The sequence below is a fragment of the Dryas octopetala genome, chromosome 2, assembly GCF_963921425.1.
Source record: "Dryas octopetala chromosome 2, drDryOcto1.1, whole genome shotgun sequence".
In the NCBI taxonomy this organism is placed as follows: Eukaryota; Viridiplantae; Streptophyta; class Magnoliopsida; order Rosales; family Rosaceae; genus Dryas; species Dryas octopetala.
Genome location: NC_141367.1, coordinates 12988511 through 13007446, shown reverse-complemented (window position 1 = coordinate 13007446; position 18936 = coordinate 12988511). Strand labels below are relative to the sequence as shown.

The 18936-nt window shown below is 34.8% G+C and overlaps 3 protein-coding genes across 3 annotated transcripts; 1 reads left to right on the top strand and 2 right to left on the bottom strand.

Moving 5' to 3' along the window:
* Window positions 1-1337: 1337 nt before the first annotated feature.
* On the bottom strand, window positions 1338-7226 carry MSRA5 (Peptide methionine sulfoxide reductase family protein). The gene is made up of 5 exons (XM_086231920.1): window positions 6912-7226; window positions 3096-3407; window positions 2550-2662; window positions 2309-2453; window positions 1338-1842 (listed from the first exon to the last, which is right to left on the bottom strand). The coding sequence occupies exons 2-5, from the start codon at window positions 3396-3398 to the stop codon at window positions 1645-1647; spliced, it is 759 nt and encodes a 252-aa protein (XP_086088046.1). The 5' UTR covers window positions 3399-3407; window positions 6912-7226; the 3' UTR covers window positions 1338-1644.
* Window positions 7227-13285: 6059 nt separating this feature from the next.
* On the top strand, window positions 13286-14425 carry LOC147293208 (cyclin-U4-1-like). The gene is made up of 2 exons (XM_086234041.1): window positions 13286-13629; window positions 14146-14425. Exons 1-2 carry the CDS (start codon window positions 13286-13288, stop codon window positions 14423-14425), a joined length of 624 nt encoding a protein of 207 aa, XP_086090167.1.
* A 1394-nt stretch (window positions 14426-15819) lies between these two features.
* LOC147293207 (DNA-directed RNA polymerases II and IV subunit 5A-like) lies at window positions 15820-17833 on the bottom strand. Its single transcript, XM_086234232.1, has 4 exons — window positions 17633-17833; window positions 17339-17518; window positions 17108-17221; window positions 15820-15945 (listed from the first exon to the last, which is right to left on the bottom strand). Exons 1-4 carry the CDS (start codon window positions 17831-17833, stop codon window positions 15820-15822), a joined length of 621 nt encoding a protein of 206 aa, XP_086090358.1.
* Window positions 17834-18936: the final 1103 nt, after the last annotated feature.

Here is an 18936-nt window from a genome sequence, read left to right as displayed (position 1 = left end):
AATCTTCATCATATTAATTACAAAAAAACTTGGCTACTTATATGGCAAAGTACACCCATACAAATCTTTTATATTTTTTTAAAAGAGGAAATTACAAATTTGGTCCACTTATTTTATACCTAGTTCAATTTTGGTCCACGATTTTTTTTTAAGTTCAATTTTGGTCCACTTATTTTATACTTAGTTCAATTTTGGTTCACGATCCTTTTTAAATTATTTTGGTTGTGTTTTTTTCAATTATAATTGAAGTATAAGTTATATTTTATTATTTTTTTAGTCATAGGAACCAATTTGGAGTATTAGATTGAAAGTTTGGTGAAGTTTGAAAAATCTGAAAATTTTTCATGAAAAATTGGTAGTTTCGGTTACCCTACTTTGAAGACAATTATCTTGAGTTTTAGAACTCCGATTTGAATGATCTTTATATGGTTGTAAAGAGGAGATGCATATCTTTAAAACAAGTATATGTTTGCTGAATTTGGATGAGATTTAATAGAGTAAAAGACGGGACAAATTTGAAAAAACAAATCTGAACCTTTATTGAACAAGTGAAACAATTAGTGAATCAAAACAAAACTTAAAAAAGACTGTGGACCAAAATTAAACTATGTATAAAATAAGTGGACCAAATCTGTAATTTCTCTTTTTAAAAATATTACTATGGAATGTTGAGCAAGCAAATCTATTCTTCATTTTCTCTTATAATTAACTTCCTTTTATTCCAAGAAAATTGTTATAAGGCTCCACGAACCTCATTGATTAGCCCATTGGAAACTTAGACACTTAGTATGTAAGAGAACATGATGCACTCTAATGTTGTCCCACCAATCCTAGTGTTCTCATACCGAGGGAAACTTCAAACAAGAAATATGGTTTTGTTCTTTAGAAATGTACTACTTCTATTGGTGCTGGTATTTTTTCTAACTATGTGTGATGCAGGAATTGTTCCACCGAAAGCGCATGTTAAAATCATTAATGATTTGGGTGCAGAACTTAGCCTTCTTCAAGAAACATGTGATTTTGAACAAAATTGGCCTCCTTTGCATGTTCCTGTTTAGTGGAAAAAAATTTATGATTATGAATCTATGATCTCCACACTCGAAGAGTCGAAATTTGGGATCATTTCTCTGGTTTTGTTTCGACTGAAAAAGCATCATTGGAGGTTTTACCAGTTGCTGTAAAAATTTTGGGCACACCTTGGCGTAGTAGTGTACTGTCTAAACCAGTTGCAATTTGGGGGTAGTGTAAAAAAAAAAAAAAAAGAAAGGTGGACTTTTTTAACATTACAAACATTAAGTGGATTGATTTGACATTGTGTTGTGCCAACAAACAAAAAATAAAATAATTGCCAATCAGATAGAGGATCATGAATTCAAAAAATAACAAATTCATTTATAACTTCAAAGATTCCGGATGAGTAATCAGCAGATACTATATTTCACTGGAGGTCAAGAAACCTGCAAAACTAGATACTAACATAATGATAGGGCATAAAACACTGGTGAGTTCAATCAATGAACTCAACTATTGTCTATTCTACAAATTGGGATTCTCGTAAACTAAACTTGATAGGTACATCAAATCGTGCACATTCGCAAGAGCTTGGCAGAGCATGTTTATCTAAAGTTATACTGCAATGGCCAGCTACAGGTCTCTCAAAATGGGCCATCCTTTCTTAATAATGTCATTGATCTTTGCATCAATCTGCTTCTGAAATTTTCCAGGACAAAGCTCTGCTGCATAGCTATTCAGTTTTGCTGCCAAATTTGACCTCTCAAGTTCCTCTTCAGGCAAGTTTCCAATTAGTTGAAGAAGAAATGGTCTACGCTTCAGCTCAAACTTCTACATTTTAAATAAGAGTCAGTCGGTCATTCATCAAAATTAGGATCTAGCAAGGGTATATCTGAGTTGTACAATAAATAAGCAAATAATCAACCCACATTTTTCCAAGTCAACCACAGATTCCATTTCAAGTTACTAAACCCATCCTGTAGACTATTAGCTTCAAATGGAAATCACTGAATATCAGAAAATTTCGCTTTCTTTTATTTGTTGGGTGCAGTTCCATCAACACTTTAGCAGAAATAGCAGCTTGAACTGAACAAAGAAATTTTGCAGAACCCGGTCTACTAAAATTTAATTCCAATGTATGGCCCTACCATGCTATTAGCTCCTTTTCACATCTCCAAAGAGCTTCAGCCCCTTAAGCATGCTTGAAGAACAAGAATTTTTTACAATAAAAAAGACCTGAAACAAAATTCCTCCTGAAGAGTTTGTGGGGAGAAGAGAAAAGAATATTGAGTTGCACCTGATGTTCAGGTTCAGCAGGATAAAATGCTCCAAGTGGTTGGATTTGAGTAGTCACAATGCTGCTCTTTGACTTAGGTTGCTCTCTCTCTTTGCTTACAGCAGCCAATTTGGACTCTTCAGTTCCATTCGTAAAAATTATAGACCTGTTTCATATGAAAAATATTTCACTTCTGAGTTCTGACTGTTAGATATGAGTTTGATGTTATGCAAAAACTGCTGTGTGCTGTCATAATTTTTACCTGTATTGGTTACCCACATCAGGACCTTGCCCAAATACTTGCCTATAATCATGACTTGACCAGAAAATCTCCAAAAGTTGACTGAAGCTAATCAGTCTGTGATCATATACAACCTGCTAAGCATTTATACAAGTCACTGAAACATTCAAACAGAATAAAATTTCGAATTTCAAAAAGTATATACCAATAACCCCTATGAACACCAATAACTCCTATGAAACCCACCAAGTAAAAATTACACAATCATAATCAAACGTAACCTCACCTACTAGCGTCATTCAGGTGCCTCTATTAAAAAGAAAAAAATTGCGGCGATTCATCTACTCTTATTTTGTACAACTAAGATATATTATCCTATTTGGTCCAATTTTTACAATTACCCATATAAACATACCAATTGATCATTTTAAAAAAGGAAAAAAAGGAACAGACACCACTTTGAGATAATGCTATTTAATTCAAGCTTAAATGCACAGGTGAATTTGAGCCCAAAAGAAAAGGAAATAATTCATAGAAATCTAAAGTAAAGAAAAATGGAAGAGAGACCTGGACAGACTCAGCATGATCTCCCAAGCTCCTGTACTCAGGGTTGGTTTTGAATCCACCAGCATAACCGACAGTGGTCTGTACAACTCCTTTCAAGCACCCGAACACGGCTTCAGATCTCCAAAAGCTTCCCAAAGCAAAAACCGCTGTTTTCAAGGACTGGTTGTTGGGTAGGTCCCTTGGGCTTTCAGTGATCCGATCCGGGATCCTGATGCACACCCGTCTCTCGGCCGCTAGAATTGTCAGGAGCACGAGCGTTGTTAATAGACGGCTAAGGGAAACATTGCTGTAAAGAAAAGCCATTGGCTTTGTCTTAAAAAAAGATTCAAAGAGGAGCGCGTGAGACTTTTTTGTGTTTGGTTAAAATTTCCGAGATGTTATAAAATGAAAGAACAATAAAGAGAATTACAAAAGAAAATCGGAAGATGTCATGTCATAATAATGCCTTTTTTAGAAGTTACAATGTAGTTACCAAATAATTCAATTAAAAAAAATAGAGTTTAAAGGCCCAACCAAAAATAAGAATTTCCCTCTTCGCATTTTAGTTAATTGTGTCCAGAAAACAAAATGATCCTAAGTTGTTTGTAAATTACTCTACATTTGAATCAGTTCTACATTTCATCAACCATCGTGCGACTCACATGCCCTGGAGAAGCACACTCCTGATAGCAAACTTAGTCATATAACCCATACATACTTATTTGACCAAAAAAAAGAAAACCCATACATACTTATGACCTTCTAGGCATCGTCTCTTGTCCACATGGCATATTCCAATTGGCGATTGATTTTTCCTACAACAGTAAACACCCCCCCCCCCCTCCCCCAAGTGATTGAATGATTAAAGTAGATGAAGACTGCATTAATCAATTTGTTTGCCACGAGATGTCTTATAAATTTTAGGCTTTTTTACTCAAATACCACCTGAACTATAGGGGGCGTGCTCAAATACCACCCAAACTTTTTTTTTGGTTAATTTACCACCTTAATTTTCACATATTGGCCAATCTACCACCTACAGTCACTTCAGTTAAATTTTTTGTTGTTTATTTTAAGGGTATTTCTGTCAATTCATATGATAAAAGCATTTGAAATATTGAAAAAAAGTTCTAAGTAAACCCACTAAAAAAAAAAAAAAAGACTTTAAGGGTATTTCCTTTTTCTATTTTTTTGTTTTTAAGTTTTTATTTTTTTATTTTTTTATAATTATATCTTAAAAATAGTTTTTAAAATAATATTATTTTTTTATTGTATTCATGGACAAAATGGGAAGTTTGGAAACTTTTTTGATGGTTTAACAGAAAAATGGATGTCAGGTGGCAAATTGGCACATATTGATAACTGCAGGTGGTAAATTGGCAAGAAAAAAAGTTTGAGTAGTATGAGAGCACACCTCATGTAGTCCAGGTGGTATTTGGGTAAAAAAGCCTATAAATTATAACCCATACATACGTATGACCTAGGGTCCTAGACATTGTCTCTTGTCCAATTGGTTCTGAATCACTTGTCTCGAGGTGACTCATCCAACTTCATGTCTTATGATCTAAACTTTATGGTTAGCCATCATAAATGTCTATCCAAGTATTACCTTATACCTTAGGTAGACTGGTACAAGTTTATCCCAAATGTCCTCAGGTTGACTTATCCAAGTACAACTCTTGGTAGATATTATTCAAGTCTAAGTCTTCCTCAGTTCGACCCATAAGCACGACCTATACAAAAGTGACTTATTCAAGAACAACTATTAGTAGGAATATTAAACCTTAAACTCTAAACCATTATCTAAGCACAACTCCTGGTAGGTTTATCCAACCCTATCTCCTTAATTTTTCATTTATTTAATTTTTATGGTGTTATACTTTTATATTGTAATATGATTTATGTTAATGTAATTTATTTTTGAAAAGAACTCTAAATCCTTACCTATTGGTAGATTTATCCAACCCAACCTCCTTAGTTTTTTATTTTCTTTTAAGTTTTTTTTATTTTTTAGTTTTGATAGGAAATATAACGAATATATTAATAAAAAGGGAGTGTACAAAGAGACTGGACCAGCAGTCCACAATTGAAACCTCAAACAACACAGTACAGGACCTCAAGAGCATAATAAACACAATCATCAACCAAGCTAAACTGAAGAACAACTAGCATAAAAAGAGCAAAAACCAGTCAAACTAAAGTAACACCCAATCAAGGAGAATAACACTAAAAGCAGTATCTCTAAAATGATTAAAGCAGGAAGCCCATAGGGAAGCTAAACAATTAATTCTATCCCAAAGAAGAACCACTTTCTCCGCCTAGCCCTCAAAACACTGCTCATTATGCTCCAACCAACAGACCTCAGGAGATCCAAATTTGCACACCTCCAAAGGTTTGTGGCCTTCTTGATACTCCCCACAAGAACCATACCTGCAGCCAATAAATAATAGAAATTATGTGGACAAACCCACTTCACCCCAAACACCCCCAGCAGTCTAGTCCATAATTGTCTTGTGAAGGAGCAATGCAAGAAGATGTGATCCACAACTTCTCCTTCACACTTGCACAGAACACACCAGTCTGGTGATAGGCAAGCAAGAGGTCTTCTTCCTTGAAGCATGTCACAAGCATTAATCCTCCTATGAACCACCAGACAAATGAAAACTTGCACTTTGATAGGAACCCCAGCTTTCCAAATCATCTTAAAAGGCTCAAAAGTAGGATCCAAATATCCAATGGATTGTGGACCAGATGAAGAAAGAACAACTTGCAAGAGAACAAGCACAAGGAATGGGCAGACTAAGATCTTTTATCACAAAGACTTTGATTTAGAGAAACATTACTCAACATGGACAATAACTCTGAAAACGCTTGAAACTCGATCATTCAAATTTCTTCTGAAATTTAGATTTCAAGAAATGACTCCAGAAGAAGAGCAAGCAGAAATGGAAGAGAGAACAAAAATTTACCTCAATGATTAAAGGTGTAACCTAGGAAACAAAGATTGAAAAGGCATTTCACCCAAATACACATCTTCTCAGAATCTGATTCTATCTCATTCCTAACAACAAGTTTCAACAGTTCCGAAAACAAAGAAACCCTGAGAAATGTATCTTCAAGGGCTCTAGAAAGAACATCATATTGTAATATGATTTATGTCAATGTAATTAATGTGTGCTATATTTTAAATCTATGGTGACATTTATCAGTTAAAAAGAATCAAGAAAAAAGTATCAAGACCTCACTTACCCCAACCTGATCATTTCCCAACCCACTCTCATGCCAAAGTATTATAATCTAAGAAATATAATTATCCAATTTGGATTATCCAAATAAACTTTATTTATGTTTCTGAAAGCTATGAATTTCCAAACTAGCAGACATATAAGTTAAAATGGTTAATTAGTTCTATAATGTAATTCCTTACAGACATCCAAATTCAATTTCAAGTTAATGTAATTTCTTGTATAATTTATTGGAATTGTAAGTTTCTTCCAATGATATAAAATTACTTTATTCCATTGATATATGAGTCTAAAGTGAAAGCATAGTTAGATCAGTTCAATAATATTCATTTTCCCCATAAATATATTCAAATTAATAGAAAAAAACTTCAAAAGTCATTGGATTAAGACAAATATCTTCCAATATGGGCAACAAAAGTACAAGCAAATGAATTTATAACAAGACTAATAATCCGGAAAAAATTAAAACTACCATTGATTAAATCCCAGCCACAAAATCACCAGTAATTGCACATAATTACAAAATTTCAATAATATTCTTGGTACCCAAAATTTGGGAGAAATGGAAAGTTATATAAAATATAAAGCTTACCCGCAAACCGGCAATAAATCAATCCAACCGCGACTCAAGAGTGAAAGATTTGAGAGATTAGTGAGAGAACAGTGAAGGATCTGGCTGTCGGGGAGTAGATGACGGCTTGAAGAGATGGAGCGTTGATAGAAATCTTCAATGGCAGATGAAGATACGATGAGATCAGAGATTGAGAAATCTTCAATGGTGGCCTCAGCCTGAAGAAAGTGAGAAAAGAATGGTGCATTCGATGCTTTGGAAGCGTGGAAGGTGTTTTTTTTTTCGGTAGTTTTTTTCTTCTTCTCCATTTCTGGGTTTTTGAACTTTTATTTTTTATTGGGCTGTTTACGTTTAAATTATCATATAGAGTTTTTTACATATAAATTAAAAAATACAAATTTTTTAGACATGTCTATTGTCTAGCATACCCATATTTTTCTCACCTCATACCCTTAACATCTTTTTTATTATCATCATCATCATTATTATTATTATTATTATAAAGGTCCATTTATTTTAAATACAAAACAAGAAAAGAAGCATATCTCTACAGCCAAACAAATGCGACAAATTCACATCAAGATTTGAACAAAATCACTCCCAAATCCAAACTCATAATTGCTTCAACTTAGAGAGAAAACCAACATCGAACAAAAATGAAAAATGAAAATTGAAACCAACGAATCAAGTTTTAACTAGAACCTACCGTACATGGCCAAAGGACAAAAATGTAAAATTACAAAGGCCCTAAACTAACGGGCCCAGCTAGAAAAGGTGTTTGTGAGCTAAACTGAAAAGAAGCCCTCCAAATTAGTAGCCCAACTAAAAAATTATGGAGTCTTACTGTTTTTCTTAAAAATTAGTGGGATTAGGTATTTAACCCAAATTTTATATTATTATAAAGCCAGATAAAGTCAGAAAAAAGGTTTAGTATTACAGGCTTCACCAAAAATAGAATTGCCTAAAATACTATTCATTCAACGAAACAATTATATTAAAACAACCTAATAAACGCGTGCCAAGAGGCTAGTTCCCAAAATACATACTTAAGGCTACCCATATTTGATGATTAAAATTTAAATCAATAAAACATTTCAATATTACATAATGGTTAATGTCAATTTTCTTTTCCCATACAGGTCGATGAGTATTGAAATTTTATCTCACTTTAGTCACTAATCTCAATTCATTTGTTGATGTCATGTACTTTAAAGTGTTTGAAAGTACCAATTTGCCCATTTAATTTTTTATTATTATTATTATTATGGGTGTAAAATTAGGATGTTGCCATTGATTTGGTTTAGGGTATATAAATGAGGTTTATAGCTTAAAAATAGGGTTTAGGGTTTAGAATTAGAGTTATGGAGCTTATGCTTTAGGGTTTAGGTCTTGGCCCAAGAGATAAACCCTAAGACTTTTTGTTGCGTAGCAGTCAAAGATAAACTTAATACAAATCTAAATTTGTATAGTAATGTGTGTTTATTAATCTAGTATAATTTATCTTTTTTCATTTTGATCAATTGTCACTAAAAAGAAATTATGAAAAAGTGCATTGATTAATGTGTAACTTTAAAAATTTTTATTGATTTATTTGTAATTAGCCCTAATATTTAAGGATTTGCCTAAAAAAAACATTCTCAAAATTCACTCATTACGTACACAAGAAAAAAGGAAAGGAAAACCAAAATCCAGCATCCCCCACCCCACCATCACCCGCCGCCATTGTTTCCAACGATCCACCACGTCGGCCTCCCTTTCATTCTCTCTCCCTTGCGCTCAATCCCCCCTCTCTCCTTCCCTTTTTTTCTTATTACCTCTCCATTTCTCTCTCTCTCTCTCTCACTCACTCTCTTCGGTTTGTTGCAACAGATTAGTGGACGACGCACCCATCAATCTGGAGGTTTAAGGGGTCGCCAAATACCCATGGTGGTCTTGTGAGGGAGGGAGGAAGAGAAAAAAAGGAAGAGAAAGAGAGGAAAGGAGAGAGAGTTGGATGGAGAGAGATGGAGGTCGTCGATGTTAGGAAGGGTGGTTGGCTAGCTGTGTCAGGGTGGAGTTGGGTCATGTTTTTTTTCCCATCCAGGTATTTTTTTTTCATGAAGGGGTATAAGTGGAATTTGAAAAAAGGGGGATCAAGAAAGTGGTATATGGGTTGAGAATAGAATTTCTCAAAATATTCTCCAAAGGGAAATACTTAGATACTGAGGTTTAAGGACTATCTTGTTCTGAGGTTTTAGGTGGTCAAATAGGATTTTGACATCTGTATTTTTTTTTTTTTAAATGTTTTTAACCCAACAACCAAACACTCCAACTTTTTAACTTTTCTAACCCAATAAACCAAACACCATCGTTCTTCCTCTTGTTCCCAGAGCCACGGTAGATGCCATGGCACCTACCAAGCATATCTATTATGGCAAGCTGCAAACATGAAGGCATAGCTCGTTGGGTAGGATCAGAGGTTCGAAATTAAGCTCGGTGTTGGCAAGGGGTTTGGCTCACACGTGGTGATCTCGGTGGTGTCTCACTTGAAAATCCACCTCAACGCTTGGTGATGACAAAGTCGCTGGTATCGGCGGTGTCGAAGTCAATTTGGTGAAGTGCAGCTGGCCCTTCTTCATATGGAGCTCTTGTATGATCAAGCAAATCAATAGGAATTCCAACGGGTAACTTCAATTTGGATGTGTGGAGAGAAGAGCGATCTACCGTGACTAGAATTCCAATGAACAACAAAGGGAAAAACGAACTCTGGGAGAGACTGGGTGTTACTGTTTTTGGGTAGGTTGCTGCAGCGGGGAAGATAACGGTCGAAAGCTAAATGGAAACATGGGTGGTGGGGGGCGATGACACTGTTGAACTAAAAAGTGGTTGTTTGGATGCGTGGTTAGTAAGAAAATATGATGTTTGGTTACTAAGTTATAGGATTTAGTACAGGTGTCAAAATCCTATTTGGCCACCTAAAACCTCAAGACAAGATGGTCCTCAAACCTCAATACCGAAGTATTTCCCTTTTCCAAATTACATAACAATGATCAATCAACTCATTCTCACTTCCATTTTGACCAATGTTTGACCAAATTGTAATTTGTAAATAATTTACTTATTATTGTTAAAGACAAAATTCCCTCAGGCCAGGGACCCAACTCACTTTAAAAAAGAAGTGACATTAGTTGGATTCGAACTCACACCTAGATGTCATGCCAACCACTTGTGTTTGTGTAAATATTGTATGAAAGAAGACTTATACATCAAGAGTCATTCTCTCATGAGCATCTTGATCGTCAGGACTTGGTTCAGACTCGGATACTATAAGGCAATACATGATGCGCGCTCATACTATACCAAAACGTCCCTATGCAGTGATACATGTTGTCTATCATATACGAGAACATCTTCATGCATGTATAGGATGAGCACCATTAATTTATTGTTGTATAGGTTCGTTTTGGTATAGAATAGGCATCATGTATCACCGTATAGTATTCGGTTCTAAATGATGTCCTCACAACCCAGCTGCTCATGTGAGAATTTCTGTATACTTCAAAGATTACAATTACTTTTTTTTTTCTTTATGGGAGTTTAGTTTTACTCCAATTCGTGTAGGTATGAGTCAAAATGCTCATGGTCTTGAACTCTACATGAATTGACCAAATTCCAGTTTTGATTTGATTCGTTTCAAGTCGAGTCGTTACAACACCAATTTTTGTTAACAGTCACCGAATTTGAATTTGGTGTCTGCACGATTGTCATTGAATTTGTCTTTTATATCAATATTTTTATTTCACTATTGTTGTGGGATGGTTCATTGTTACTATCACGCGAAATTATTGCCACTATTGAACATGTAGTAACGTTTGTTCAACAGTGGCAATAAAGAACAATCATTGTTACTGTTAAAACGTAGGTGCATCGAACTCCATAAGCTTGAATTTTGTGACATTCATTAGTTTTGAAATGTTTATGTAAGAAGAAGATTAAAGATATGTTTATAAATATCATTTTTATGTGATCTTTTTATTGTTATTGTTGGACATGCAGTAACAATGATTGATATTGTAGAACACGAAAATAATTGAAAATATAAAAATTAAAAAATTAAAAAATAATATCTCTTCATGTCTTAATATAGATGATTACACGTGCGCTGTCAGTTATCCATTAAAAAATGCCCTTATTATATTTTTTTTTATAGAAGGAAGGGAAACCAATGGGCAAAGCCCAAACCAAGGAGGAAAATTTCAAGAATTTCGTTTTTTGGGGAGGGGGAGATTTTATCACGATACCAAAATATATTCGTCAAGATTTCAAAGATTTCGGCTTGAGGGTGGGATTTCTGGGTTTCAGTGGGTTTTGGCAACAGGGAGCAAACTGAGGCGGCGAAATTGTCGGGAAAGAGGAATGACGAGAGAGAGGGATAGGGTTGGGGAGAGAGAGAGAGATGAGATTGGGGAGAGAAAGAGAGATGAGGTCGAGGAGAGAGAGAGAGAGAGAGAGAGAGAGATGAGGTCGAGGAGAGAGAAAGAGATGAGAGAGATGAGGTCTGGTGTGTGCGGCTGGAAGAGAGAGATGAGATTGGGGAGAGAGAGAGAGAGAGAAATGAGGTTGGGGAGAGAGAGATAAGGTTGTGGCATGGTAGTCACACTGCTGCTGCTTAATTGTTCTAGTTTAGCCTTCTAGGGACTAATTTTTGGCTTATGCTGCTTATTATAAGTTCATCATTTTGTCCATATTTAAGGTTCATCATTTTTGCTGCTAACGTACATTGAAACTAATTAGGATGGCTATCAACTAAAGACTCACTGTTTTAATCAGGGGAGAGAGAAAGAGATGAGAAAGATGAGGTTTGGTGTGTGTGGCTGGAAGAGAGAATGAAATAGAAATTCTGGGTTTGGGTTTGTTTTATACTAAACCCTAGTTGGTGAAAAGACTAAAATACTCCTCAACTTTCGTTTGTTTGTAACTCTCAAACCGTAACTCCAAAACACATTTCGTTTGTGTCTATGCGCTCGTTGACTTGAGGCCTTTCCAACAAGACTAAAATCAAGACTAGGCCTTTCCTAATTTTTATTGTTCCTCGACGGCCCGCCAAAATCACTTAAAATCCAAATAACTCACCAAAATTAACTTCGAGGTCCGAAAAACGTTATGTAAAATCCCATGAGCTTGTCTCGATAAATCTTATTTTTCTACGACTTCAAATTCATTTATTGCCTTCCAAAATTCCTCAGAAAAATTCTAATATCTGCAAATTAACAAGATAATTATCAATAAATCATTATCTACTCCAAAATAAATTATAAACAAACTTTCCGGGATCTCACAATCTATTTGGATTGTGTTTGGTTATTGGGTTAAGGGGTTTAGAAAATAACAATAGATGTCATTTTCTTATTTGTCCACATATGTTTTAAGAACAATTAGATTCAAAATGATTAAATATCCCTTAAAAAGAGGTCATTTTTATGTAATTATTAATAAGTGAACCATTTTTATTTAAGAGTATTTGCCTCCAACACGCATTATATTCATCTTATTGAATACTTATTTAATTCATGATTTAATATTGTAATATAAATAAATTTGAGGTATTATTTATATAATTATTAATTAGTGACCAATTTTTTTAACAGTATTTCCCTCCAGCGCGCATTATTTTTACCTTATATCACATGAAACCTATTATATAATTTGGTTTCTTCAATATTTTTTATCAATATAGTAGATAATATGTTAAATAAACATATGGTCAAATTTCATTCAAAATTTTTGTATTTTGATAATAATTTCCGTCATTTTTATTTAATTTTGTTGAAATTAAAATTCTAATAGAAATTTCCATGAAAATTTTAATTGAAAATTTCTTCAAAACCAATTATTTACTCCTTGCCTAAACAAATGCCGCAAAGGGCTATCAACATAACAGCCCAGTTCAAGAAAACAAACAAACAAAATAAGACAAAACAGATAAGACAAATTAGACAAACCGAAAATAACAAACAATTTTAAAGCTTTTTGTAGCGTGTCTTGCCCAAATGTGCTGGTTTGTAAGTTGTAACTGGTATTTTTGCATGGGTTGATTTGTCATGATGGAGTGTGATTTGGCTTTTTATGGTAAAAAAACACATAGAATAATTTATAAAATAAAACATAAAAACTAAAAAAAGTTTCAAAGTTTGATATATGCTCCTTTCTCTCTCTTCCACCTCTACCATCTCTCATCTTCCCTCCTTTATTTAACAAAAAAAGAAAAGAAAAAGAAAAACAGAAAAACCAAAACCAAAACCAAAATGCTATTGTTAACAGCCCATATATATATAGAAGGACGTACATAAGCATTGTTCATCAAAGAAAGAAAATTCAAACACCTTTAGCAGCAAAACTTGTTCATTCATTCATTAATGGCAGAGCTAGAGAACCCAAGAGTGATAACAAAGATGATCACCTTTCTGTCTTCTTTGATTGAAAGAGTGGCTGAATTAAACGATTTCAATTGTCACTGTGAATTATTCCAACCCCAGAAAATGTCAGTGTTCAATGGTGTAACTAGACCCCCCATATCAATTCAGAGGTACCTAGAGAGAATTTTCAAGTACGCAGATTGCAGCCCGTCTTGCTTAATCGTTGCATACGTTTATCTGGATCGCTTTGCTCCTAGACAACCCTTGTTGCCAATCAATTCCTACAGCGTTCATCGCTTGCTCATTACTAGTGTCATGGTGGCTGCAAAGTTCATGGATGATATGTAAGTATATATATATATATATATATATATTAATTAAATTGGAGTTTAATTTCATTAATAGCATTTGTTTTGGAGAATGGAGTTTTCTCTGATGGATTTTACCTTATTAAGATATTAAGCCCCGTTGGGTATCCTTCAAAAACTATTTTTTGTTTTCATTCATGGTATTTATAGAAATAAGGAAGAGAATTTTTTAAAACAGTTTTTGAGTAGTATACCAATCTTTGTGGCATTGGTATATATGCTTCTCCCTTGTCTTCTGATTTGGGTACTTCGATTAATCTGTGGCATTGGTTTCTTCATAATTTGAGAAAACTCTATTATTTCTCAAAAGAAAGAATAAGTTTCAACCCCAAACATAGAATTTTGATTCATTATTTAATTTTAATTTCTAGATTTTTTTTTTTTTTTTTTTTTTTTTTTTTTTTTTTTTTTTTTTTTCTGATGGTGGATCCGCATATATTTATCTATCAAATAACTAACCTCCATTTTATACATGTGATTTAATATCTCAAGGTACTACAGTAATGCTTATTATGCAAAAGTTGGAGGCATAAGCACAAGAGAGATGAATTTTCTTGAAGTGGATTTCCTATTTGGTTTGAACTTCAACTTAAATGTTACCCCCACAACCTTCAGGACCTACTGTTCCTACATCCAAAGAGAAATGCTGCTCTTGCAACCTCCTCTAGATTTTGCAGTTTCTTCTCTTAATTTGGGAAAATCACCAAAGATCCTCTTGTGCTTTGATGAGGATGAACCCTCCCATCAACAACAGCAGCTTGCAGCTGTATAAGCATTGGTGCCCTGCAGTACTTAATTTTGGACTAGACGAGATGCTGCCATTTTTGTGAACCAGGTGTGTCATTTTATACACCATCCCAAACGTCGCCGCATCATTTTCAGCGTTGAAATGCATTCTACGATTCTTATAAGGCACCATTGATCATAGTATATGGTTCACCAAGGGCTGTCAGCTTCTGTAGGCATTCTTTGACGCTGACTGGGCAGATAAACCAATCGATTGCAGATCTACTGGTGGTTTTTTGGCCCCAATCTCATCTCTTGGAGTGCCAAAAGCAGCCCACGGTTGTTCACTTCTCTATGGAGTATGAGTATCTCAGCATGGCCCTCACCTCTGCAGAGCTTGTTTGGATTTGTAAAGTGTTTTAAGGACCCTCATTTTTATCTTGTTCAGCCACCTATATTGTGGTGTGACAATATCAGTGCCATTTCTTTGGCATCCAACCCCTTGTTTTCCACGTCAGGACTAAGCATGTCGAAATTGATTATCATTTCATACCTGAATTAGTCTTGGGCAAGGCTCTTGTGGTTAAGTTTGTCTGCTCACAGAACCAATTGGCGGACATCTTTACAAAGTCCCTCTCCACTTCCAGGCTCTCCCAGCTTAGAGACAAGCTCTCTTCAGCTTGACAGGAGCCTTAAGATCGAGATTGAATCGAGCTACCAACACATGATAATATCTCAGAATTTGCGTGATAGTGGTTAGGCAGCTAGGACTGCAGACTTGGATTTCTCTTATGGAGAGTCAAGCTATTTCTTTGAATATATATATCAATGTAATTGCACAATTACAATTAACCAAACGCTCAGAATTAATCATTTAGGTTGACCATTTTTCTCGGAAGCAATGAATTGTTAGGTTTGGTTTCTAAGGTGTCCATGATTCGATGTAAATGCACAATGGTTACAAATGATACGCTTTTTGGCTCCATTCTGATCAACAAGGTCAATGAGGAAGCAAAAAGGAAAAATGAGGGAAAAACAAAAATAGGGGAAAATATATATAGGATGACTTTCTGTCTTTCCTCTAAAAGACATGGTTAGAGGTTTAGTGGGAAAAACATTTTGAAGTGTAATATAATTTATATATGCAATAGACAGTAACCAATAAATATCTCACAATCTCTCAAAAAGCAATCTTAGCTACTAATTATTCTTTGAGAAGGAGAAGGTTTGACAACAAAATATAACATATACACAACCCGAGTACGTTCAGCTCCACACAAGCGCCTATCACTGGTGAAATGCTCAGAATGAGTTCAAAACATCATCACATGCAGTTGCAAAAAATCCCAGTTCACATTTGATCGAGTTTAATTCCCTCCATTCTGACGCAGTTATAAATGGAACATTAGCAAGTCAGGTTTCAGCTAACTATACAAGTAATCATATAACGCAACGATAGGTGATATATCGTCCTGCAGTCTCACTTGGCCGGATTATCTTCACAACTTGTCCACGCTTAAGCCCGTAATATCTTGCAATTGGATCAGTCACCTGAATACGAGGAAGCTGAACTCCATCCACCACAAGTAAAAAATATACAAGGACGAATAAGTATCCAAATTGGTTTGTTTGCCACAGAAAAGCAAACTAAGATGTGTTTGAAACACAAACAAAACCATGAAACATCTCAATGTTTAGAGGAAAATTAAGATAAAAAAAAAAAAAAAGTTTGTTATAATAGTTTAGAGAGTAGAAATACACATTAAGCATGACTCCCAAATTACTATGCTTGGCCCAAGAAAACTGGAAATTAGATATTTTATTACTAGTGTTCGATCATCTAGATTTGCTTTGGCTAGTTGAAACTTAGGTTAAACTTGTAAATTGGTCTGTTATCTCTAAATCTGTTTTTAACAATTGGAATCTCTGAATAATTATTCTAGTCATGACTAGGATAATTATTCTAGTTTCTCTGCAATGCCTCTAAAAGTAATATCGATATGGTTGACATTCATGGTGGTCTCAAGGATTTGTTATTGCAGTGTTTCGACATTCCTATTGGCTCCACCCCCATTATCTGGGATATATTTCCTATTATTATCACTACCAAGCTCAAATTTTTAGGATTGCCTAGCTCCCATTGATTGGGAACGTACGATAAATCCAAGATTAAGGCTCTTAATTATGTGGCAAAAGTGGCTTGGGAAGATCACATGATTGTAACAAGGCTCATATGTTGAGGCACCTGCCGTTCTTATTTAAGGCGAATGTTAGGGTTGATAGGGTTAAGGCTTATCATTTTAAGGGAAAAAGTGTTTGCATGGTCTATTAGTATTTCTCCTTGCTCTTGGAAGAGGAGGAAGTTACTGAATTGATAGGGTTGGGCTTGTGTGCCTCTTTGGTTGTGCTCTGTTTTGGCCCCATGCTTATGGTTTGCATCCTTCTTGGGGTGTTGTACGTGTTATGTGATTCTTTATTTAGGGATTTGAATTCCAAAAAGAAAAACAAGCTAGTAAATAGATTTGGCATAAAAGCTTCTTGTATAAGATTGGCTTTAAGGATTCTCCTATAGGATCCCATCCCGATTAGGCGTGGATGATCCAGGTGTGGATGCGAGAATCACCCTACATCTATATATCATTAGGTCATGGCATGTGTTATATATGTAGCATATATCTAACTAATTTCTTAAATGCAAGATTAACATTGTTGAGCAGTCGGTGCTAACCTGGGTTTCTTTCACAGTATACCTCTCTATCAAAGTCTTCTTTTCCTCATTTGTAAGCACCTGATGCTGTGGAACTTGAACATGCTCTACAATATTCACCAACAATTCTGCCTCCTGAATCCATTAACAGACTACTTAATTTAAGAAAATTAATTAATATATATCCTCTGTCCTCTGAGTTTGTGAACAATGCATTCAGAATAACTGATTTGTGCACAATTATTACTTCACCTGGAAAACCTCCATGTGAAACTTTGCAGATATCTCACTTATACAGTTCCGCGCAAAAGGAGTCAGATTTTTTTGAACGACCAAGATTGCTTGGAACACATTCTCCGATTTCATGCGGTTGGTGTAAGTCTTCATTGTCTTCACCCCAACCTTTGCTTCCTCAGGAAAGAACACAAAAATCTGGTACACAAATACAAGAACCAACAGTATATATATGTTAGACGCCACACAATACTACTCTACTGTTACTGCAATAAAAAGCAATAAAGCATGCATCAGTGAAAAGATATATACCTGATCTGAGCTGTCATTTCTTTTTGTTTTATTGAAAATAATGTCCGCCCTCTTCATGTTGTCTCCGTACTTGTCCTTGAACTGTTCTTTTGTCATGTTGATCTCAAAATCTCCAACTAAGTAATTCCGATCTTTCAGCATTTGCATTACTGTTCTTCGAATTCTGTACAGCCTTGTCATTTCTTCTTCTGATAAACCCATCTTGAATTTGTTGCAGCTGACGGAGAACAAGAGACAAAAGCCAGGTTATTAATTAGTTATATATGTTACTTTGGGATTCATATGAAACTTTCAAAATATCCCTACAAATTCTTTTCAAAGTCGCTTTTCCATACAGTTGAAATGAGAGATTGATTATTTAGATCGAATTAATTTCAGCCAAGCAACAACGAAATCAATTTTAAATAAACAAAAATTCTATAATTCGATTAATATTTCCAGAGGAAAAAAAAAGGACTTCATTGGCTAGAAACCTTAGAAAGGATCAGAGAGAAGGAGATTAGAGATGAAACAAATATTATTAACGCATTTGTTTAAGTAAACAGCTAGGAAAAAGTTTGGGTCAAGCCGCAAAAATAGAGACCCAATTAAATCCAACTGAAGATTGTTCCATACATGTTCACCTGCCACATGGGCCATGAGAATGTTTCATTGACTATTTCCCAGCCTTATTCAAATTCGATCTACTTGCACAAGCCACAAGGGCCATGATTCATATATTAATGAATAAGACTGTAAAATGGTACCATATTCTGTCATGTCCATCTAGTCATTCCATGTTATGTCTATTATCTTAATTAATACTGTATGAAACATGTATGGATTCTTATCAGGTAAAGAAGAAAGGGATTCTTTATAAAATAGCCCATTATAATGAGGCTCCTATATTTTTAGTTTTGGCGGAAAATTCTGTGACCTTTTAAAACTATTTGGCCACTTCTTGCTAGGACCAAAACACTGACAAGAACGTGGACCAGAATATCAACCACAATGTCGACGTCAACTTAAGTAGATGAACAAAAACCCAGATTTAACAAAAAGAAATGGATCAATTACAAATACCTACGTACATTAAATAGAGTGTCACTTGCAATTTGATACATGAGTTTCAAAATTTGACAATTAGGTACACAACTTTTGCTCCACTTGACAATTAAATATCTTTGGTCACCCCTCTCGTTATATTTGTCATTCTCTGTTTATGTGTCCACGTTAAATGTCATGTGGCACTAGTGAGACTCATCTTTTCGATATTTTAGATTCCAACACACTCTTTCCTGTCCATTAGATAGGTATTATAGCTC

What these genes read in the sequence shown, in the direction of transcription:
- MSRA5 (XM_086231920.1), bottom strand. Translation starts at nt 3,398, where the DNA reads ATGGCTTTTCTTTACAGCAATGTTTCCCTTAGCCGTCTATTAACAACG. An exon ending in ATCATGCTGAGTCTGTCCAG is followed by an intron (nt 2,663 to 3,095) that starts GTCTCTCTTCCA and finishes AATGCTTAGCAG; the next exon opens with GTTGTATATGATCACAGACT. An exon ending in CTGCTGAACCTGAACATCAG is followed by an intron (nt 1,843 to 2,308) that starts GTGCAACTCAAT and finishes TTTAAAATGTAG; the next exon opens with AAGTTTGAGCTGAAGCGTAG.
- LOC147293208 (XM_086234041.1), top strand. Translation starts at nt 13,286, where the DNA reads ATGGCAGAGCTAGAGAACCCAAGAGTGATAACAAAGATGATCACCTTT. An exon ending in GCAAAGTTCATGGATGATAT is followed by an intron (nt 13,630 to 14,145) that starts GTAAGTATATAT and finishes TAATATCTCAAG; the next exon opens with GTACTACAGTAATGCTTATT.
- LOC147293207 (XM_086234232.1), bottom strand. Translation starts at nt 17,833, where the DNA reads ATGGGTTTATCAGAAGAAGAAATGACAAGGCTGTACAGAATTCGAAGA. An exon ending in TTCACATGGAGGTTTTCCAG is followed by an intron (nt 17,222 to 17,338) that starts GTGAAGTAATAA and finishes TAATGGATTCAG; the next exon opens with GAGGCAGAATTGTTGGTGAA. An exon ending in ATACTGTGAAAGAAACCCAG is followed by an intron (nt 15,946 to 17,107) that starts GTTAGCACCGAC and finishes GATGGAGTTCAG; the next exon opens with CTTCCTCGTATTCAGGTGAC.